Source organism: Xenopus laevis, chromosome 7S (assembly GCF_017654675.1).
Source record: "Xenopus laevis strain J_2021 chromosome 7S, Xenopus_laevis_v10.1, whole genome shotgun sequence".
NCBI lineage: Eukaryota > Metazoa > Chordata > Amphibia > Anura > Pipidae > Xenopus > Xenopus laevis.
Window position 1 is genome coordinate 91581277 of NC_054384.1, and position 23832 is coordinate 91605108.

The 23832-nt window shown below is 38.8% G+C and overlaps 1 protein-coding gene across 9 annotated transcripts in view; it reads left to right on the plus strand.

The window, feature by feature from the left end:
- LOC443585 (myosin-10) overlaps positions 1 to 23832 on the plus strand; it is a 158418-nt gene that overhangs the window by 92901 nt on the left and 41685 nt on the right. For 6 of the 9 annotated variants that reach the window (XM_041571535.1, XM_041571536.1, XM_041571534.1 and 3 more), the window contains exons 3-9: positions 9069 to 9225; positions 10527 to 10554; positions 11783 to 11885; positions 17569 to 17589; positions 18601 to 18693; positions 22177 to 22240; positions 22845 to 22943. In XM_041571535.1, coding sequence (XP_041427469.1) covers positions 9069 to 9225; positions 10527 to 10554; positions 11783 to 11885; positions 17569 to 17589; positions 18601 to 18693; positions 22177 to 22240; positions 22845 to 22943 — 565 coding nt within the window. The remainder of the gene's footprint in view (positions 1 to 9068; positions 9226 to 10526; positions 10555 to 11782; positions 11886 to 17568; positions 17590 to 18600; positions 18694 to 22176; positions 22241 to 22844; positions 22944 to 23832) is intronic. The other 3 variants (XM_041571537.1, XM_041571540.1, XM_041571541.1) reach the window with 1 other exon arrangement.

Below are 23832 nucleotides of genomic sequence, written 5' to 3' on the forward strand. Positions count from 1 at the left end.
GGGGCAGGCCAAGGGCTTTTTCTTAAGGGTATTACAAATTACCGGCAACTATATTTGGTAAATTTGTAATACCGGCCACGGCCTTGACAGGTGTTTTACCGGCTTCTACCCCAACTAGGGTGGCAACCCTAGTTGGGGTAGAAGTCAATGCTGATGGCCTGTAGATACATTTAGGTAGCAGACAAATGAGCTGGTGGGAGAGAGTGAGCAAGTTCTTATCAGGTGGGATTACAGCTCTGGGACAGTATTGCTTTTGCCATTACTACTTGACCTGGCTCTGCAGTTAGTTAGTGTAGTTCAGCACATCTGAGAAGTTAAAGACTTGATGACCCTGCTTTCCATATGAAACTGTAGTGGGTAACAAAGTCCTTGCAGCCCAGTGGCTATGTGATAAAAGGTCCAAAGTTTACTGTAACTCCTACCTGTTTATATCAACAGGTAGTAATTGCTGGCCACCTTTTTAAAAGAAAACATCTTATTGGTTTCTATGGGTTACTACACCTGGGCAAACTTTTATTACATAATGTGACATTTGACTGCAGGCCATGCCCGTGTTGGGAAGTATTTTGTATATGTAACCTACATAAAAGCACCATTTAAACTCTTGTCAGAAGCATGCGAAATTCTCATTTAGTTGCTTAAATGCACCGAGAAGGAATGTTCTGTGAAAACAATCATACAAGCCTAATTGACTGTCTGTTTGAAGAGATGCTGTCATCACATAATTGCCCCACCTTTTTACATTTTTACACACACACTGAAAGTATGCTCCTTTGTCAAAACGTTTAAAGGGGTTGTTCACCTTTGAAATAACTTTTAGTATGAGGTAGAGAGTGATATTCTGAGACAATTTGCAATTAGTTTTAATTTTTTTATTATTTAAGGATATTTAGCTTTTTATCCAGCAGCTCTTCAATTTGCATTTTGAGATATCTGGTAGCTAGGGTCCATATTAATGTAGCAACCATGCATTGATTTGAGTAAGAGACTGGAATATGAATAGAACAGGACCTGAATAGAAAGAGGAGTAGTAAAAATGAGCAACAATTATACATTCGGAGCCTTACAGAGCATTTGTTTTTTTTTTAGAAAGGGTCGGCGACGCCCATTTGAAAGCTGCAAAGAGTCAGAAGAAAGAGGCAAATAATTATAAAACTATAAAAAATGACGAAAACCAATTGAATTGGCATTCTATAACATACTAAAAGTTACCGTAAAGGTGAACCACCCCTATAAATTTCTTACATATATATATATTTTTTGGTCTCTTCTGCTCCCCCAGTACAATCAAATCACAATTGCCTCTGTTCGACAGTGGTATTCAGAACATCCCTAAATGCAAATGAGTTTGTCCCCCAAAATATAACATTGTACAGGTATGGGAGACATTATCTCCCATTGACTCTTTTATAATCAAATAATTCAGATTTATATCCTTTTTATCTGTAATAATAAACTTGTACTTGATCCACATCAAGATATCATTAATCCTTAATGGAAGCAAAAACAGCCTATTGTGTTTATTTAATGTTTACATGATTTTCTAGTAGACTTAAGGTATGAAGATCCAAATTACAGAAAGATCCGTTATCAGGAAAACCGCAGGTCCCGAGCATAGTCCCTCTCTTACAAACTAGTGATGTGCAGGTCGAGAATTTCGCGACCCGCACCCGACCCTAACCCGCCCGCTCCCTACCCGCATCCGACCCGGGCCCGCTGCTCCCCTTTATTTATTGACCCGCCCCGCAGTGACGTCACAAAAGGGGCAGGGCAGGCAGAAGTCTATAAATTCCGGCATCGGAAGCCGGCAGTACTAGGTCGCGGGTGGGAAGAGCAGGAAAAGCGCTCGACCCGCGCATTCCGTCCAGGGGTTGGCTGGTCCCGCGGGCCTCGGGTCGGCCCGCACATCACTACTACAAACCTATTTTCTTGTCTCTGCTCCATCAGCCCAGCTCCAGTTTCAGCACTTGCGTGATATATGCACCTCTGCACTTTGCCTTTAAAACAAGTCGAAACGTTCTTTTCTTTGTACTTTCAAGGTGAGATGAAAGACATCCTTGTGAAAACATTTTCCTCATTGATCCTAAAAAGACAATTCCAAATTATATGAGACTTAGCACTGTAAATCCATGAAGATAACTGTAAACGTTACAACTTGTCCTGCCACTGAAAAGCCACTTGCTGTGAAACGTGTAGCTGCAATTTTAGATCTAAGGAATCTATAATCTACTGCACTAACTTCATTTATTATCTGGGGACTGAAATTATATGTGAGGCTGACAGGCAGTCCTGTATAGAATTAACCGTACGTTTCTTTAGCTTTACCATGAAAGGAATATTTGCACTGAAGAGTACAGCTTAATTCCATTTGTCCATGATGATGGCTGGATTTACTCAGCTTCTCAACCACCTCTGACTGTTCCTTTGCAATGAGCATTAACGCAAAAGCAGGGTATGGTCACATGAGGGACTTTCATAGGATCTAAACCACAAAAAATTGATTTAGACTAACTCAGAGTGTTCTTCTGAGCAGTTTAGAATTATTTGTAATTTTAGTTGTTTCTAATATACAGGTATGGGATCCGTTATCCAGAAACTTCTGAATTATGGAAAGGCCGTCCCTCATAGACTCCATTTTATCCAAATAATCCACATTTTTAAAAATGATTTCCTTTTAGTCTGTAATAATAAAGCAATACCTTGTACTTGATGCAAACTAAGATATAATGAATCTTTGGGGTATATATGGAGTTAGATATGGCCACAGTCCGCTAGAGTGAAATTCCGCCACTCTCCGTTCATTTCTATGGCATTTCGAAAGGTGTATTTATCAAAGGGTGAACTTTCACTATCAACCATTGATAAATCCCATAGAAATGAATGGAGAGTGGCGTAATTTCACTCTAGCGGACTGTGGCCATATCTAACTTCACTCTTTGATCAATATACCCCTTTATTGGAAGTAGAACCAGCCTATTGGGTTTATTTAATGTTTACATGATTTTCTAGTAGACTTAAAGAAGGGAATCCTGTAGAAAAAACCCGTACCCCCCACATAGACCCCCCCCCCCCCGGGGAAATGCCCCATACTTAATACTTAACCCTCGTCGCAGATTCTGGCATCAGACTTTACGGCATCCATCTTCCGGGTCCTCCAGTTATCCAGAATGCCTGGGTCCTCCGAGCATTCTGGATAACAGTCCCCATACATGTATCATTTTTGGCTGCTATTAACAGATTCTTGACTTAATACCAGGCTCTTGAGCCAAGAGCTTGGTATTAGCGGTCTAAATCTGCTAATATCCCTGAAACAGCCTAAAATAGAAAATTAATGTGTGTTAATTGTGAAACTGCTCAGAGGAGCTCTAGCTGTCCAGATGAGAACAGAGGGGCCCAAGTGCACAGAAAGGTTGTTTTATATTGATTTGTTTTTATTGTTTTATATTGCAAGCTTGTGAGAGAGACATGAAGGCAGCGCTGCACAGTAGGAAAGTGCTAATGATTCCCAACAGGCTCCCTTACATTACTTGGCCTTGAGCAGAGTCGAAGAAGTCATCTAGCAGGGTGCATGAGTGCCCAAGTTTCAAATCCGCACCCTCGTATAACAAACATTTGCACAGAGATTGGATTGTGGCTCTTGCTACTACATCGTGCCACTGCAATGTCATACCTCCCAACTGTCTAGTTTTTCACAGGACAGCCCCACTTTTGACAGCTAACCCAACATTACTGAAATGTTACGACTTTCTCTTTGATCTCCTGCACTGAACAGACAAAAAAAGATTCAACGTTTCTAAAACGTAATTGGCTTTAGGCAGAGAGGCCAGAATATGTGGCAGGTGCACTTGGATACTTTTGTAACAATTTAAGATAAGCGATTGTAACAATTTAAGATAAGGAGGTCTCTTTGGGAAACAGACTCGCAGCTTAAAGGGCAATTCACCTTCATTAGCAAAACTGTAAAAACATATAAAAACCACTGAAATGTGTTTGGAGTGTGGCCACAAAACAGGAGCGGTCAAAAATTTGACGAGCTCTGCCATGCAATTCTTTTTGTCCCTCTTTCTATTTACAAAATGTTGGGAGGTATGCAATGTAATGTGATTGCTCTGTCATTTCCAACACACCTTTTATTCAGGATTAGTTCATTAGTTCACCTCTGACTCAGTCAGTCTCTGCCTTCTGTTTAGTCTTGCTTCAAATCAAACAAGGGCTGTTACATCTTCAGAGTTTTTCCTTTCTGATGTTTAACATGACACACTATTGCATCACTTTCTGCCTTCCTTTGTCAGTCATTGTGTCTCGTTTGCTGCTTAATTTCTGCTTTTCCTACTGCAAATTCCTGATGTGATGGCTATTAGACTGCTATTGTGTGACAGTTGCTGGAATGAGACTTCACAATGGCAGTTTCAGTATGACTGTGCTACATTGGCATGCTTGAGGCTCACTTAGTTCTGATGTCACCTGGCTACACACCTGGATAAAAATTGAGCATTTAAAGTGATAGCAGCCCCACTAGCAGAGAATTTCAGCTCTTATAGGAGAAGGAAAGGATACAATTGAGTCAGCTTTATCAGAAAAGTCTATATAAATACACCAGTAAACCCTCAAAGTAATGCTGCTCTGAGTCCTCTGTCAAAAGAAACACCACATTTTTTTCCTTTTATTGTGTACACATGGGCTTCTGTTTTCAGCATTAACCTCCAGGGCTTGGGCTTGAGCATGCTCAGTTTGTTTCTCTCTTTCCTCTACCTCCCTCCTTCCCTCCCTGCTGTAATCTGAGCCTAGAACTATGAGTAAGCAAGGAGAGATGCAGGCAGGAAGTGATGTCACACCAAGCAAAAATGGCAGCTGCTATCCTAAACAAACGCTTCTAGAGCTGTATAATGATGTATGGTAAAGAATTCTGCAGAATAAATATAGTGTTATAGCTTGTACTATTGTGGCTAATCTACTTCGGTAGCTTTCCTTCTCCTTTAAAGTTACCAGTAGCTGCCTTTTGATGTCCCTTGTAACTTACGTGCTGCTGCCCCCTGAGGCGACTTTCCCAACTCACCTCATGGCAGCAGCGCTCCTGATTGTGCACTTTGTATCCTGCCTTGTATGTATGTAGTAAATGACCACTCTTGTCCTTGACTCTAGGATTTGTATTTTTACTATAAGCAGACCTGCAAAGACTTAGCATTGATTCTTGTAACCCATTGCATCCAATCAGCAAGCGGGAATTTCTAGTTTGCTTTTTTTTTAACACAAGCATTGCATTGTTTGCTATGGGTTACTAGACATGATGCAAACATTGCAGTCGTTTACTAAGGTTGCCCCCTGTTGACCCGGACAGTATTTTTGGAAGGGCTGTCCGAGTCAAAACTGCCTACCAAGTCTTCCAAATTAAAAAATCTCTTCTTGATTGACACACTGAGCTACATCATAGTCCCGCAGTCTAGCAGTTCTGCTACCTGCCATGTAAATAAGCAATATGGCAGCTTCTGTGCTTTTAGATTAGTTACAGCATATGATCTAGTTCAGAGCAATGCCTGCCTCTCTGAAGGGTGCATGTGAAAAGAGGACTGTTTCCCATCCCCACCAAGGCTTTCTATGCAGGGAATTGCAGGGTATGGAGTGACTTCTTCTCTCTAATTAGCTCTGAGATGGGAGCCGGCCAGAAAAGCCAATAATTACAGGCCCAATTTCAAAACACAGCCTTGCAGTATGTTGTGATGGGTAGGTGTGCCACTTGGTTTATATAGCGGGAAATCAATTTCTCTTCCATTTCCTTGTATTTCAACAGCACACTGACTGGTATTTGTACTTTCCATGTCTGGAATTTTACCCATACGATTTCCCAAGCATGACAATGCTATGGCAAGATGGCAGCAGTAACATGTTCTATTGGTCTGGCTTTTACAGCAGCCCTATAGTAGATTCACCAGGCGGTTACAATTCAGCAACATCTAGAGGCACATGTTTCAAAGATCGAATTTCCAATTCATGTGAGTTTTCAAAAACTCCCATGAATTTGAAATTCGACCAATCGAAATGTATTAAAAAAAACACTCATTTTTTAAACTCGGATGACTTTAATCGACCTGAAAACTCGAATTCGAATCAATTTCAGTTCGAATTTTAAAAACTCGATTCAAGTTTTTTCTCCAAAAAAAAAACTTGAATGTCAGCAAAAGCTTACAACTCAGAATTGATCCCTGGATCTCTCCCATTGACTTAAACAGCAATTCGGCGGGTTTTAGGTGGTGAATAGTTGATTTTGAGTTGTTAAAGGGCCAGAGTATGATAAATCTCGAAAATCAAATTAGATTTTTAAAAAAAAAAAAAAAATCTCAAATCGAATTTGAATAAATCCCTAGTCTTACTTGACAGTTTTCACCATAAAAAAAGTAAAAGAAATTTCCAATTTTGAATTCGATCCTTGATAAATCTGTCTTTATATATATCTGTCTATACATATATCTATATATAGATATAGATAGATAGATAGATAGATAGATAGATAGATAGATAGATAGATAGATAGATAGATAGATAGATATATGTAATGAGACTTGCAATATCTGTTATAGGTCTTAAAACAATGATTTTTTTAATACAGTAGAACCCTCATTTTATGTTTCACTGTAGTGTCAAATAGTATAGGCTTTTAAATATAGGTCCATGATGCATATATAGATATGCTGATGGGAATTGTCCTATATAGACATCCCTGCTTGATGACACTGCTGTGCTTCTTCTCTTATATTTATTTAGATGCTTCTGTGTGAGTCTAGACCCCTCAGCCATATACTGTAGGAGACGCGTTTCCAGACCCTCCATGAATCTCATTATTGCCACCACATATTTTCTGCCACAGACAGACACATTTTGACAGATGTTTCTTTGTGTGACACACAGAAATACCCCAGGGCTTTCTTTTCCCCTCAATTACAGCATAAACGAGGAGCTATTTTTCATGTTCATTTGTCTTTCACCCACCCATGAACAATTCTATTCTGGATGGCAGCCAGAGACTCACCTCATCACCCAACTATGGAAACCACACAAAGTTTGGGCTTGTTCCTTAGTCGGAGCATTAAACACACACAAGGAAAGAAATCCATCTATCACTTTTGACTCTAGCCAGGTTTTATCCTTCTGTTCATTTCATAAAAGCACAGGAAAAAGCTAAGATTATGTGTATACACTGAATATGAATGAAGGGGCCCAGAATTGAATAAATGTGAATGTAGAAAAATATTCAAATGGATAGAAGAATAGCCAAAATGGCAAAGACTTGACCAATGATCAGCTCCAGGAAGAACAAAGAAATTGTAAAGTTACCTGTGATACTGTGACAATTAAAAGATGCATATGTGAAGCCAAACTATCGGCAAGAAGCCCCCGCAAAGTCCCAATGTTGAAAAACAGTGTGCTGAAGAGCTTACAGTTTGCCAAGGAACACATTGACTGACCTAAAGAGAAATGGCACAACATTTTGTGGACTGATGAAAGCAAGATTGTTGTTTTTTGGTCTAGGGGCCACAGACAGTTTGTCAGACGACCCCCAAACACTGAATTCAAGTCACAGTACAGTGTGAAACATGGTGACCAGCATCATGATATGGGGATGTTTCTCATACTATGGTGTTGGGCCTATTTATCACATACCAGGGATCATGGATCAGTTTCAATACATCAAAATACTTGAAGAGATCATGTTGCCTTATGCCGAAGAGGAAATATCCTTGAAATTTGTGTTTCAACAAGACAACGACCCCAAACACACCAGTAAATGAGCAACATCTTGGTTCCTGACCAACAAGAGTGAAGTTATAGAGTGACCAGCCCAATCCCTAGACCTTAATCCAATAGAAAACTTGTGGGGTGACATGAAAATTGCAGTTTCTGAGGCAAAAGCAAGAAATGCAGAAGAATTGTGGAATGTAACAGGTGCCAAATGTTGGTGGACTCCATGTAACACAGATGTGCAGCAGTTCTCAGAAAAACTGCGTATACAACTAAATATTAGTTCAGTGATTCAAAGGAAAGCAAAATCTTGAAACATTTTTCAGTTTATACAGTGAATGTTTGAGTTTCTAAAGAAGAATGCAGACACTGCCTAATATTCCCCTTTCTTCACTTTCTGTAAGGGAATAACTCAAATTTGATACACTTTTCTTTATGTTTTAAACTTGGATTAGAAGGTGCGGTGTTCCCAATGCATTTGCATGTATGGAAATACGTAAATGCTATTATAAGCATATAATACACAAAAGCCATGAATCTTGTAAGTTATATCCTTATAAACGGTGAGTTCTGATGTCATCAGTTATAAACGGTGAGTTCTGATGTAATTTCTGTCACATGACTCACTGAAACTTGTGTATTATAATAAATAAAGTACCCCCAGTTGTAAAATATGAGGATATTAGAAGTTACCTCGGCCTCGTGTTTTTATATGGTCATGAAACTCCTCGGTAACTTATAATATCCTTATATTTCACAAGAGGGGGTACTTTATTCACTATATATAAATATATATATATTACATTTATATATGCACAAAGGTCTTTCTTACTACAAGACAATCAGCATGGTATCAAAGCAATTGTAAGAAGGTAAGTAGTGCTACAACGTATTTGCTGATTCTTCCAGCAATGGTCTCGCTGAACTCAGTTATATGGTGTATACGGTGGCATCCCAGCCCCTGTTTGTACATGCTCAGCTTATTACATGTGAAACCTGTTCTGCAGCGCTCTCTCTCTCTCTCTCTCTCTCACTCTCTCACTCTCTCTCTCTCTCTCTCACATAATTATTATACTGTATTTAATGAGTATAATAGTAAAGGGGAAAAATTAAATACAAATTGTTTCTGAAATCTATATTTTCATTACAGTATTACCACCAGGAGAAGCAGCTTCCTTTAATAAATGCATTTTCAATCATCTATATTGTATGAGCAGGAAAAGGTCTTTCAGGCCTACCAGAAGCTAACTGTCACCTTTGCACTCCAGCATTATTTTCCTTGTAGGATGATGGCCATGTCTGTCTCTCACTGTCTCTTCTCTTTCTTATTGCAGACGTATTCCGGCCTTTTCTGTGTCGTAATTAATCCTTACAAGAATTTGCCCATTTACACTGAACAAATAGTGGAGATGTACCGAGGGAAGAAACGGCACGAGATACCCCCACACATATACGCAATATCAGAGACTGCATACCGCAGCATGCTGCAAGGTAATATACCCACACATAATTAACTCTAAGGCTATGGGCACACAGGCTGGCACACAGGCTGTTGGCTCTGGCTGTTGTCAGCTTGTGTATTTTTGCAGGATGAGAGAAGCAAATCTGCTCAGTACACTGCTTCATTGATTATAATCCAATCCTGTGTGCGGTCACACACAGCAGAGCTGAAGCCGAGTTCAGTATTTGGGTTGATCGGATTCAAATCAATGGAGCAGGGGCACTGAGCAGATTTGCCTCTCTCATCCTGCAAAAATACACAAGCCAACAATCTGTGTGCCCATAGCCTTAAAGGAGAACTAAACCCTAAAAATTAATATGGTTAAAAATGCCATATTCTATATACTGAACTTATTGCACCAGCCTAAAGTTTCAGCTTGTCAATAGCAGCAATGATCCAGGACTTCACACTTGTCACAGGGGGTCACCATCTTGGAAAGTGTCTGTGACACTCACATGCTCAGTGGGCTCTGAGCAGCTGTTGAGAAGCTAAGCTTAGGGGTCGTCACAAATTATCAAGCAGAAAATGAGGTTGGTCTGTAATATAAGCTGATGCTACAGGGCTGATTATTAAATTCTGATGCTAATTGCACTGGTTTCTGTGCTGCCATGTAGTAATTATCTGTATTAATTACTAATCAGCCTTATATTGTGACATTTCTATTCTATGTGTACTGTATATTGTGAGTGGGCCCCTAAGCTCAGTAAGTGACAGCAGCACAGAGCATGTGCAGTGAATCAGCAGAAAAGAAGATGGGGAGCTACTGGGGCATCTTTGGAGACACAGATCTTTACTGCTAAAGGGCTGTGGTTGCCTTGGGCTGGTACAAAAGCACACAATATAATGTACAACATTTCTAGCTTCTTCTTTAGTTAGGCTTTAGTTCTCCTTTAAAGGGGAAGTTCACTTTTAGATGAACTTTTAGTAAACTACTGATGAACGTATTCCAAGCATGTTTTATTTGATCATTGTTATTTCTTTTGTGAGAAACTCCCCAATTAAAAACGTGATGTGGTTTTGGGGTCAGCAACTCCAGCAAACAATTAGTCTTTTCAATACCTCTACTGTTCATCTCCCATGCTGACTTGCAAACTGCTGTCTGGTTGCTAGGGTTATTATGACCTATCAACCAAATTACACTTGAAAATTCACTTTTGAGATTGTGACTAAAAGAGCAAGGCACTTAATAGGTTACTTTATATGAAAGTATGAAAGCAATGTGCAACAATGTTTGTGTTTTCTTTTTCATTGTAATTAATGTTCTTCGTCTTATGTCTTGTTATTTCTTTAGATCGGGAGGATCAGTCCATCCTTTGCACGTGAGTAAACACAGCACATCTCTATTAAGAGCAAACATGTCTTAGTTCTCTTCTGGTACCCACAGTGACACAAATATGGATGAGAAATTTATTGGTATTCTGATACCATTGAAGATGTTAAGGGGCAGATTTATCAAAAGTCGAATTTCGAGTTTGTGTGAATTTTTTTTACTCTAATAATTCAAATATACTCACAAATTAAAATGGGAGATTATTATTAAAAAAAAACACGTACGCCTAAAACCTGAATGAATATTACCGACCCGAAAACTCTAATCTAATTCGGCTAAACGCAAATTGAGTAATTTCTCCGAAAAAAAAAATGTTAGGAAGGCTATTAATATCTTCAAATTGGTCACTGGACCTCTGCCATTAACGTCTACATGAACTCGGCAGGTTTTAGGTGGCAAATAGTCGAATTTGAGTTGTTCCCAGGGTCCAGGTATGATAAATCTCGAATTTGAGTGTGGATTATTCCCAACTTGAATTTGTGAGTTTTGACTTGAAAAAATCCAACTCGAAAATTAAAATTCATATTTACAATTAAACCCTTAATAAATCTGCCCCTTAGGGTAGGGAAGATGAAAACAAGTGCATTATGGAAGAAAGTAATTTCTGTCCCTGTATTTTTTACCCATTTTACTTTAGTTTTTAGGGGGCATAGTGTACAACACATTATGTTTTAGGAACGTCGTGTAGGTTGGCTTACATTGCTTTCTCGCCTACCATATACACTACTATTTTTATTCATCAATGGCCCTGACAGCAGCAATTATTTACAGTACTGTAAGTATTCTGCATAATCCACAGGTAGCTATGGTAGAGGCTGCGTAGAGTTGACATTTCCCAATATATTTCTCAGACATGCAGAATAAACATAGGTATCTTGCATACAAAAATGTAACGTGGACAAATACAATGCCATTTTTTTTGTAAAAAATGAGAGGGCAGAGATGGTTAGTATTACCGGTACATGCTTTGGGCACTTACCTCCACTTCTTTCCCTAAATACTGACTTTCTATGGCACCTTATAGCAGCCCCTCTGGCATTTGCCAGAACCCACAGATTGCCAGTCCGGGCCTGTGCCCATCACTAGTAAGCACACATTGACTTCAAGATCCTTGTGCCTTTATTACCCCCTAGCCAGAACATAATGAAAGGTAGCCATACATGCAAAGGAGCGTTACAGCCATTGTGAAAAAAACTTTTTTTCTCTTTTTAACTCAGTGGAGAATCAGGTGCCGGCAAGACAGAAAACACAAAGAAAGTCATCCAGTATTTGGCTCATGTGGCTTCTTCACATAAGGGCCGGAAGGAACACACAGCCCCGGTAAGTACTAACCTATCTAGATTTCTATAGCAATATCATGGCCCATAGTGCCTCATATCTCAAAGAGATGTACTCAGTAGGAAAATTTGGAGCTAAAATAATGTAATTAAACTCTAGGATGCCATTATATTTATTTTACTTAACCTGATAAATTGTTAGCGCTGTTCACTTCCTATTTGCTGTGCTCTCAAAGTTTATGTTCTTTGGCAGTGCCGAAAAGTTTCAGTTACAGGAATCACTGCCAAAAATGACAGTACTTGAATAGGAAGTGAACATTTTATAACATGAAAAATGCACCCAAATCGAATTGAGAATAGTGTGGTTGCATTTACACTTGAGACACGTAAACTGTTCAATATCCATTGAGATCAACGGAAATAAGTCACATCGCAAACAACTGTAACTGTAGGAATGTCAGTGCATTAATCCCAACTACCATGAAATATTTTTGCATTTGCTAACGGATCCTTTTCCTAAGGGCTATGGCACATGTAGGGGCAGATTTATTAATGGTTGAATTGAAAATTTTATGGTCAAAATTCTCAAATTCGAATTGTCGATTATCCAAACTCGATTCGAGTTTTAATTCAAATTAGAATTTGAGATTTATCATATGCTGGCCCTTTAAGAACTCGAATTCAACTATTCGCCACCTAAAACCTGCCGAGTTTATGTATAAGTCGAAGTTTTTTATTTGTTTTTTTTAAAGAGACAGTACTTCGACTATCAAATAGTCGAACGATTTTTAGTTCAATTTAAGGTCGAAGTAGCCAATTTGATGGTAATATCAAAGTCGAAGGATTTACCGCATTTCCTTCGTTCGAACGATTCAAAGGATTTTAATCCATCGATCGAACGTTTTTCCTTCGATCAAAAAAAGCTAGGAAAGCTTATGGGGACCTTCCCCATAGGCTAACATTGATGCTTGGTAGGTTATAGGTGGCGAAGTAGGTGTTTTTTTTTTTGTTTTTTGTTTATGAATAAGTCAATGGGAGAGGCCGGGGGACCAATTTGGACATGTTAGTAGCCTTCCTGACATTCAAGTTTTTTTTGGAGAAAAAATTCAAATCGAGTGTAGTCTAATTCGACTCGGTAAATCGATAAATTTTGTGCGAGTTTCAGATATTCGATTTTTCTCTTAAATAAACCCCCAATTGAATTTCAAGTATATTCGAATTTAAAGGAGTTTGAAAAACTAAACCTTTAATAGATGTGCCTTGTAGTGTATACTATGGGATAAAGACAATAGGGCTTCCTAAAGTTTTTATGTGCTACCAGAACTGGAAGAATCTATGAACCTGTTTTTACATAACCCACTACGGCTAGTGCCACCCGGGGCTGATTCTCAACCTGCGTATAAACCTGTGTAAGATCCACTGTTTTTTATCTGCGCTCACAGTGACTGTGTAGGCCCGGGTACATACAAATAGAGCAGATTTCAGCACAAACAAAATGTGTATTCACCCGTTTCTGAGATGAAATCGCTCCCAGGTCGACTCATTGCCTTTGAGTGCAGATACAGTCAGAGGCCAGTGGATCGGTTGATTCTGAGAATCTGCCCTGGGTGTATCTAACCTAAATGTTCAGGCATTTTCTCACTAAGATATATAAGGTACAGGGATTACGTCAACATTCATGCCTTGCTTTTATGGGAATTTTTGCCTGTAGCACCCTAAAGTCACATAATAGTGCAGAATTCTACAGTGCGCTGTTAACATAAATGAACCACACTGAATCATTGATACTCTGCAGAGGAAGAACTGTCATTGAAAACTGCCGTATAAACCAGGGGAATATAGTGGTTACCATATTGCAGACAGGCAGGGTAAAACCCTATGGATTATCATATGGCCAAATGTCACAGCTTCTAACCATGAAACTTGTGTGATCTTTATGTCGGTCCCATATAAGGTATGACAACCTGCACAGAATCCACTTTCCTCTGGGACCAGCCCTCCTTCTCCAGTTGTAGACTGCAAATTCGAAATGATTTAAAAGGATTTCCACCAAACATGAATACGTCTAATAGAGAATAAGAGTAAACCTTTGTTTAATGTTTGCATGCGTCACAGTAAGATCACAGGCGTTGCATGAGAGTAACAGATTATCATGTGGACATCACATCTGTAGAAACTGCACTGTATACTTCATGGCCAAACAGGACAGCAACCAGGGCCAAAGTCAAAGAAGCAGGGACCCCTGGCAAGGCAGAAATGCCTGAGGATACAGATTCTGATAGAGCTGGAGTGTATATTTACGGGAAATATTTTAAAATTCACTTAAGTTTTCCCCTCAAGGATTCCTTTTGATACTAGGGGTGCAGGGTCAATGACCTTTCAGCCCTTGCCTAAAAGCAGCCCTGGCGGCATTATATAGCTGTTCCGCTGGCACTGAAGTTGTCGATAGACTTTGGTTACTAACAGTCTAACAGTCTCTGTTGATTATCTTGCATACTATACTAATACCTGAAGGAAACGTTCAAATCTATGAAACACAAGGCAAGTTGTCTGCGCGTGTTTCCTGCATGTTACGTGCAATGCATGACACTGGCACACCCTCTCTCTCTTAGGAAGCACAGAAAAACAAGTTGCCATCAATCTGCCATTTACAAAATGGGCTTTTTTTTTGCAAAGTAGTACCTTATCTTGCATGCAATTAAGCAATGCATACATGAATTAACTTCCACATTTATAACAGTAATAGACGTACTGTAAATGGTGTTGGTGTTTTTCTTGTGTTAAAGTGAGTGCAAAATGCATCATTTCTGGCATGCCAATGCTCATGGTGCAGGAAAAGACAGAAGTATGCTATTCAATTTTTGGAAACTAGCTGTGTTGTGTATAGGCCCAGTAGGAAAGGAAGGGACACTTTCTCAAGGCAGATGTTAATTCTAGGACTTCATTGTGTCTATGAGCTCTGCACATTATTCAGCAAAGTGGGCACAACCTCCAAAGTGGCATTGGAGGCCGAATTGGACTCTGCTTTGCACCTTGCCTTAGTAAATTAGGGCAATATATGATGATAATAGTATCATTACTCATTCATCAGAAAGTAAATACCTCTAAACTGAGATGTTTAATCATACAAAAATAACTGTCCAGCCTACAGTTGTTGTACAATTAAAGTATAAGCAACTTTAATAACACATAAAAACCACAGAAATGTGTTCCAACTAGGTATGCACCAAATCCACTGTTTTGGATTCAGCCGAACCCCAGAGTCCTTCACAAAAGATTCGGCCGGATACCGAACCGAATTGTAATCCTAATTTGCATATGCAAATTAGGGGTGGGAAGGGGAAAACATTTTTTACTGCACGATTTCCCTCCCTGCCCCAATTTGCATATGCACATTAGGGGCAGGGAGGGAACATTAGGGTTCGGCTGGGCACAAGGATTCTGAATCCTGCAGAATCTGAATCCTGCTAAAAAATGCAGAATCCCAAACCGAATCCTGGATTCGGTGCATCTCTAGTTCCAACTGTCCTAACCTGCCACAATTTGTAAAATAAACATGGGCGTGCTCAAAAATGTACGCCACGCTCCGCCGCCAAACTGTTTGTCCCTCTTTCTATTTCCAAAATGTTGGGAGGTATGAAATAGTAATACACAAATGAATCCTAAAAATAGTTGTGGTCTATGCTTCAGAGACTCAACAGAAGAAGACTTGGGTGAGCCCAGTTTAAGACAGCAGTACATACTGGAGCTTAGTTCATTACAAATGTGCAGAATTATGCATCCATGCTTTGCTTGAGCTCAATCTAGTGTATTAATTGCACAATGGGCCTTGAAGCTTGGCTCAAAATATGCTGTGTTTTTGGGATTATAAAAAGAAAAATAGCATTGCCATAGAAGCACTGAGGCATAGCTTGGGCGCACCTTCCAAACACTTTTTTTCAGATTGTTCCCTAGAAATAAAGACTTTTTTTCAATTACTTTCTATTTTTAATTTTTTACCATTTTTCCAAAATCTAACTAGTTTAAAGTTTAATGTCCCTGTCTCATGTTTGAGTCTGGCAGCTCAGTGCAGACTCTGAACTGTTACAATTTTCCAACATTTAGTTGATACATTTTCTCTGGAGTATTAGCAACTATTGTATCAATTCTAACAGTTAGGGCAGGGACAGACGCGAAGATTTGGGGAAATTTACCTAAATTGGATGGCACTCGGAGTGCTTCATTTTCTGTAGTCACCCAGTTTCCTCGTGAGGCAACGAAAAACGAAGTGCCATCCCGCTGGTGATTTCGATTCAAGCCAGCGGGAAGGCTTTTCGGGGAGATTAGTTATCCGAAGAAGATTTGTCGCCAGGTGACTAATCTCCCCAAATCTTAGTGTGTGCCCTTACCCTTAATGGATCTCAGGGATTCTGCTCAGCAGGGACAAAGATAAGAAATGTATCAACTAAATGTATCAATTTGGAACAGTTGTCAGGGTCGGCAATCCCCCCTCCTAGAGCTGCTAATATTAGAAAAACAGTCACACATAGAAAATAGAAAGTACAGTGAAACCTCAATTTTATATACCCTGACTTAAACTTTTCTTTCTTTTTACATTGCTGTTTTGTGGTTCCACCTATAAATTATGCATAAAACATTTCCCTGATTTTACATTTTCCTGGATTTTACATCATTTTTTTCTGGTCCCCTGAAAAACGTAAAATGGGAGTTCTACTGTTATTGGAAAAAGTCTATACTGGTGAACAATCTGAAACCAACTGAACTGAAACAAAGTGTTGGAAGGTGAACAACCCCTTTAAAGTGAATTGGGTAGTTCACCTTAAAATAATTTTTTTATAAATGTAGACAGTGGTATGTATGTACCTGGCGCATGGCTAGAACATGAATATCTATCCCCTACTTCTGTTCTCTGGATCCAAGGGTCAGTGACCCCAGCAAAAAAAATGTTCTGCTTCTGTAGGAGAGAGGCAAAATAGACAAAAGTTACAGGATCACTGGAAAAAGCAAGGGTGCTTCTAATAAATGCAAGTTGCTGGGCTGCACCGGTTTTATTCTGATTGCAAAATTTAATGCATTTACTGCATCCCTTACAGATGTATTTTAGAGAAATCTTTCAAGTGATCTGGTAGCCTTAATATTCAAAGCCCAATGCAAATTCATAAAAAAAATAATGCATACTATGCAGTATTTGCAGAGATGTTTATATTGCGTCTGTCTACAAGATAGCTAAAAAAAAATCAAGCTGAACTTCCCTGTGCCTTGTTGCTGGCCACTCTGTGAATTGAAATAAGCAGAAAGTGCTGCGGCCATGCTCTGTTAATGTAGATAGCATTATGCTTTCTGCATGCTCTTGCATTAGGCATATGCATTGTGTATTTGTGCAACACTGCTGTGTATTTAGTGCCACAGACTAACCACTTTCTTAAAAAGAAGAGGGACAATTAATGAATATAGGTTGTAATAAATTCCGGTCTTAAAATGCGGAGCATCCCTATTGTGTGAGTTCTCCTTAAATATATCCAGATCCACCGTGTGCACCATTACTCACCTGTCCCCTTGTGCTGTGCCTTCACACTCCCACATACCTGTGTGTTATTTGTTTTGGCTTTCACTGATTTCCTGCTGCCTTTTTTTGTTTTTCATCATTCGCTCATTTTCGTTTTTTTCTCCCATTAACATTTATTTTGTGTATATTTTCATTTGCTGTGCTGTTGCCCCGATCGCAGAGCTCCAGTAATACGTTCTACGTGAGTAAAGTCTGGTTTCCACAGCCATTGCTTCTTTGTCTCTGCAACTTTTCAGTCAACCTTTATTTCAATATGTCGTAACTGTTCAAGCACTTCTGCAGTTTACTGAAAAAGAAGGGCATCTCTTGACAGTTGATGGGGATCTTAACTGAATGTTTACAGAATAAGTAAACCTTTAAAATAAGTGAATATAAAATTGATAAGAGTGCTATTCTAAGAACTTTTGCAGCGTACAGTTATTATCTATTTATTTTTTATTCCAGGCTATTAAAGGATACATGAACTGTCAATATAAATTCATTTTGTTACAATAGTGACACCTGCTGGTCAGTTTCTGGCCGAAAGCTCCTGCTCTGATGTTCTTTTGCTTAGGAAAAAAATGGAAACCTCTCTCTCAAATCTTCCCTAACCAGAAGATCAGAGCAGCCTTTTTCTTTCTCCTGACAACTTCCATGACTACTTGGTGGTCAGAATGGTCAGAAACTGACCAGCAGGTGGCACTTTAGTAACAAAATGCATTCATATTAACAGTACATGAATCCCTTAATATAATAAATAATGAATGTACATTTCAAAAGTTCTTAGAATAGCACTCTCAACAATTTTACATTCTCTTATTTTAACGGTTTTAAATATTCCTAACGTGTCAATAATTGGCCAAAACTTGCACAAATGCAAATGCTCTGCATGATCAGCTACTTTATCCTACTTTACTGTCTTTTTAACTGGATGCACCTTTTATCAACATCGAGCCTGATAAATTCCCTTCTAAACTCTAGAAGTTCTTTCATATATCAATGATGTCTTTTTCCAGTCCATGTTTAAATAGTAATAGGTTTCACCAGCCTCGGAAATTCTTTTCTTCCTTCGCTGGTAGTTTCTGATTCCCTTTCAGCTCTTGGGTTACAAAGCTTCTTGGTGAAAGCTCTGCTAATGGTTATAAAGAACCTGTCCACCTCTGTGACACTTTTTCTGCTATTATTTAACGTATTGTATATTTTTTGTTGGCAGGGAGAGCTAGAGCACCAGCTCCTGCAGGCCAACCCTATATTGGAAGCTTTTGGCAATGCCAAGACTGTGAAAAATGACAACTCTTCTCGATTTGTAAGTTGAGTATCTTCTTTCTGTCCTATGGCTATTTTGAAGAAATGACTGTACAACACAATGACCAGTATGAACAAATGTGTTATAGGTGTTTGTTTTGGGGATGGAGAAGCACAGTCGCTGCATCAAAAATATATTTTGGAATTAGGGTGGTCAGTTAAATTAGCACCAATGTAAAATTGGCTGTTTGGCCTGCATCACACACAATCACATGATTACAACTGCTTTTCCCATGCACAGAATGCACAGAAGTTCACAGTTAAACTTGCACTATGTGTATACTAGATGTGTTTACTCCTTATGATGACATCACATCCTACTTTGGCGCCATTTTTGTGTTTAAAATGGTTCAGGAAGTGAATGTGACCATAACTTCCTGAAGATGGTTTGAGTTTAGGAGTCGAAACTTTGAAATAAACCACTTAATTTTTAACGAAAGACCTGTGAGTGCAGTTCCTTTTTTTTGTGTACATACACAAAAAAAAAAATAGATTATATATATATATATATATGTACAACTGTCCCTCAAGTGTCCTTACAGAGTTAAACAGGGAAGTGTATGGGTATCAAACTCTTCCATAACCGATCATGTGATCACCCAAAAAACATTACATTGCATAATCTATAATTACAGTTTAACAATGCTGTATTTACTGAAAAGGTCCTTAAAACATGAAGAGTACCTAAAAGTGCATAATTTCACATTTCAGAGTGCTTACAATTCATATTGTCGGTCCATTATAGCATAATGATATAATGCAAGTATCCTTAAGTACCTTAAAAATAACAAAATGCATCCAATGAGTAAAGCCATTATAAAGACTATTGTACAATCAATACATCTAGCTCTTTGATAGAAAACATAGCCACATCTTGGTAAAAAATAACCTAGAATAAACAAGAATAATTTAAATTCTTGTTAACCCCATTTGTTCCACTGAATATTTAATTCTTCAGTTCACATGATTTTCCTTAGAAGCAATTGTTTACTTTTATCCTCACACCCTTTAGTGAAAATTCATAGCTTCTATAAAAAAGCCATCTAAACTGTTCACTATTATGGGCTTAAGGGCTTAAGGGGTCAATACATGGGTAAAAGCTGCCAACTCAGACCCTTTCAGACTGTGCCGCAGCTTGATGTGCTGTATACAGGGTGCTCTGGGTGTCTTTGACTGTATATAGGTAGATGAAAAATTTTCATATATCTATCAGGCAGGTTAGAAAATCCAGTCAGGTTAGGGCTGCATCAGCTAGGTACCTATTTTGGCCCATGGCCCAAACAGTTGGATAGTCACAATCTGGGTAAAGATCTGCTTATTTGGCATTGCATGAACAAGCAAATCTGTGTATGTAGACTTAGCTTTAGCTGTACAGCTATGGGACTCATTATCCAGAATGCTAGTTACCTGGGGTTTCTGGATAAGGGATCTTTCCATAATTTAGGTCTCTGCGTCTTAAATCTACTAAAAATCATTTAAAGGAGAAGGAAAGGCTAAAACTAAGTAAGCTTTATCAGAAAGGTCTATATAAATACACCAGTAACCCCTAAAAGTAATGCTGCTCTGAGTCCTCTGTCAAAAGAAAAACAGCATTTCTTTGCTTTTATTGTGAACACATGGGCTTCTGTATCAGACTTCCTGTTTTCAGCATAAACCTCCAGGGCAGGGCTTGAGCATGCTCAGTTTGCTCCTCTCCCCCTCCCTCCTCCCATCCCTGCTGTAATCTGAGCTCAGAGCTGTAAGTGAGCAGGGAGAGACTCAGACAGGAAGTGATGTCACACCAAGCTTATAAAGCAGCTTCTATCCTAAACAGAGACAGTGTCTAGAGCTGTTTACTCAGGTATGGTAAAGCATTCTGCAGAATAAATATAGCGTTCTAGATTGCAGTATTGTGGCTAATCTGTTGGTAATAAACTGTCTTGGAGCTTTCCTTCTCCTTTAAACATGAAATAAACCCAAATAGGCTTGTTTTGCCTTCAATAAGGATTAGTTAAATCTTAGTTTGGATCAAGTACAAGATACTGTTTTATTATTAAAGAGAAAAAGGAAATCATTTTAAAATTTAAAATTATTTTATTATAATGGAGTCATTGGGAGACGGCCATCCCGTAATTTGGAACTTTCTGGATAATGGGTTTCCGGATAACAGACCCCATACCTGTACTTGATTAATTTATGTGTTTTATTTGTAGGCTTAGACATATAATTCAGAGTTCAGGCAAAATGTTACCAATAATGATCAATATATGGAAGATATATTTCTTATTGTTGGTTATTAAAGGAACAGTTCAGTCTAAAAATAACAACTGGGTAAATAGATAGGCTGTGCAATATGAAAATATAACTAGTATAATTAGTTAGCCAAAAATGTAATGTATAAAGGCTGGAGTGACTGGATGTGTAACATAATGGCCAGAACACTACTTCCTGATTTTCAGCTCTCTAACGCTGAGTTAGTCAGCGGCTTTAAGGGGGGCCACATGGGACATAACTAACTGTTCAGTGAGTTTGCAATTGATCCTTAGCATTCAGCTCAGATTCAAAAGCAAACCATTATGACACATGTGCCCCCCCCCCGCACAAAGTCTCTGATTGGTTACTGACTGGTAACCAATCAGTGGAAACCACAGAGCTGAAAAGCAGGAAGTTGGGTATTGATCTGTCATCCAGTCACTCCAGCCTTTATACATCACATTTTTGGCTAACTAACTATATTAGAAACATTTTTTATTTTGCACAGCCTGTCTATTTACCCAGTTTTTATTTTTACACTGAACTGTTCCTTTAAGGAGCCCATGAATTCTTATTCTATGGGTTGAGGACAAAAATGAGTCCAAACAAAATAATGTTCAAAAGATATGCCGAAATCTTGGAATGCATTGAATCCAGGATTTGGTTCGGTATTCGAACCAAATACCAATCCTTAAAATCATGTTACTTTTCATCACAAAACAAGAAAGTAAAAAAATGTCTATCTCTGCGCTGCATTGGCAGTTCTCTTTTTCCCTTCACGCTGCTGATTTGCATATGCAAATTAGGATTTGGATTTGGTTTGGTATTCGGCCAAATCTTTCATGAAGGATTTATGGGTTTGACCATATCCAAAAATAGTGGATTTTGTGCATCCCTACCGATAACAAACTTTTAAAATGTAACAAAGCTAAAGCCATGCTGGCCCCTCAGTCACCATTAAGAAACCATATGCTTTATGTTATTCAGCTTGCACAGTAATCTGCTGGTTCACTAAGATCTTTTAGTGGTTTCAAAGAAAGTATATTTACCGGTGAACTGTTATTGCCATTATGTTAGTTATTTGTGAGCATCTGGCAACAATTAGCCTATTTATCCCTTAGATGAAAAACTTGCTAGTACAGTATTTTATCTGAAACAAAGCTCACTTCTGATCACGGTAATTGCAAAATACAAGCTTCTTTCGAACTCTTAATGGTTTCATACATCTTTTATAATAATTGTTTTTTCTTAGGGTAAATTTATCCGCATCAATTTTGATGTTGCTGGTTACATCGTTGGAGCCAACATTGAGACTTGTATCCTTTCTCTGTCGGGTGATTAAGGGGCCAATTCATTAACTTCGAGTGAAGGGTTCGAAGTAAAAAAACGTCGAATTTCGAAGTGTTTTTTGGGCTACTTCGACCATCGAATGGGCTACTTCGACCACGACTTCGAATCGAAGGATTCAAACTAAAAATCGTTCGACCATTTGATAGTCAAAGTACTATCTCTTTAAGAAAAAACTTTGACCCCCTAGTTCGCCACCTAAAAGCTACTGAACCCAATGTTAGCCTATGGGGAAGGTCCCCATAGGCTTGGCTAAGTTTTTTTAGTCGAAGGATAATCCTTCGATCGTTGGATTAAAATCCTTCGAATCGTTCGATTCGAAGGATTTAATCGTTCGATCGAAGGATTATTCCTTTGATCGCAGTTTTTGGGCAAAATCCTTCGACTTTGATATACGAAGTCGAAGGATTTTCATTCCCAGTCGAATATCGAGGGTTAATTAACCCTCGATATTCGACCCTTGATGCATCTGCCCCCAAATGTCTTAATAATGCCCAATGGCAATTTGCTGATTGGTTATGCTGTTTATGGCCACGGACCTTGTTTGTTTCCAGCCTTAATCATTATATTCAGATTTGTTGGAGAAGTCTCGTGCTGTTCGGCAAGCTAAAGATGAAAGAACATTCCATGTTTTTTACCAGCTGCTAGCAGGAGCAGGGGAGCATGTGAAAAGTAAGTACTGATTACCCATTTTCCATCTGTCTGATAGAGAAAATTTCTCCACTGAAAAATAAGGTTTAGACAATCATGTAATGCTCTAAATGTCACGTATTATATACAAGCAGGAGCTACCACATCGCTTGTCACAATTGAGGGGAGGCGAAATATTTTCCGACATTTTGTTTTGTTTCAAAAGCAGTGCCTAATTTGACCACTAGAAACAATATTGTTGCCCTTGTTGAGACAAACAGTATCGCCCTTTCCACCCTTCTGAATAAATGAAAAGAGTACAGTATAGCCTTTCCCACCTTCCTGAATACACAAAAATAGTTCAGTATAGCCCTTCTCACCCTTCTGAATAAATGGAGAGTACAGTATAGCCCTCCCCACCTTCCTGAATAAATGGAAATAGTACAGTATAGCCCTTCCCACCCTTCTAAATAAATTGAGAATACAGTATAGCCCTTCCCACCCTTCTGAATAAATTGAGAATACAGTATAGCCCTTCCCACCCTTCTGAATAAATTGAGAATACAGTATAGCCCTTCCCACCCTTCTGAATAAATTGAGAATACAGTATAGCCCTTCCCACCCTTCTGAATAAATTGAGAATACAGTATAGCCCTTCCCACCCTTCTGAATAAATTGAGAATACAGTATAGCCCATCCCACCCTTCTGAATATATTGAGAATACAGTATAGCCCTTCCCACCCTTCTGAATAAATTGAGAATACAGTATAGCCCTTCCCACCCTTCTGAATAAATTGAGAATACAGTATAGCCCTTTCCTCCCTTCTGAATAAATTGAGAATACAGTATAGCCCTTCCCACCCTTCTGTAAAAATGGAAATAATACAATATAGCCCTTCTCATCCTTCTGAATAAATGGAGAGTACAGTA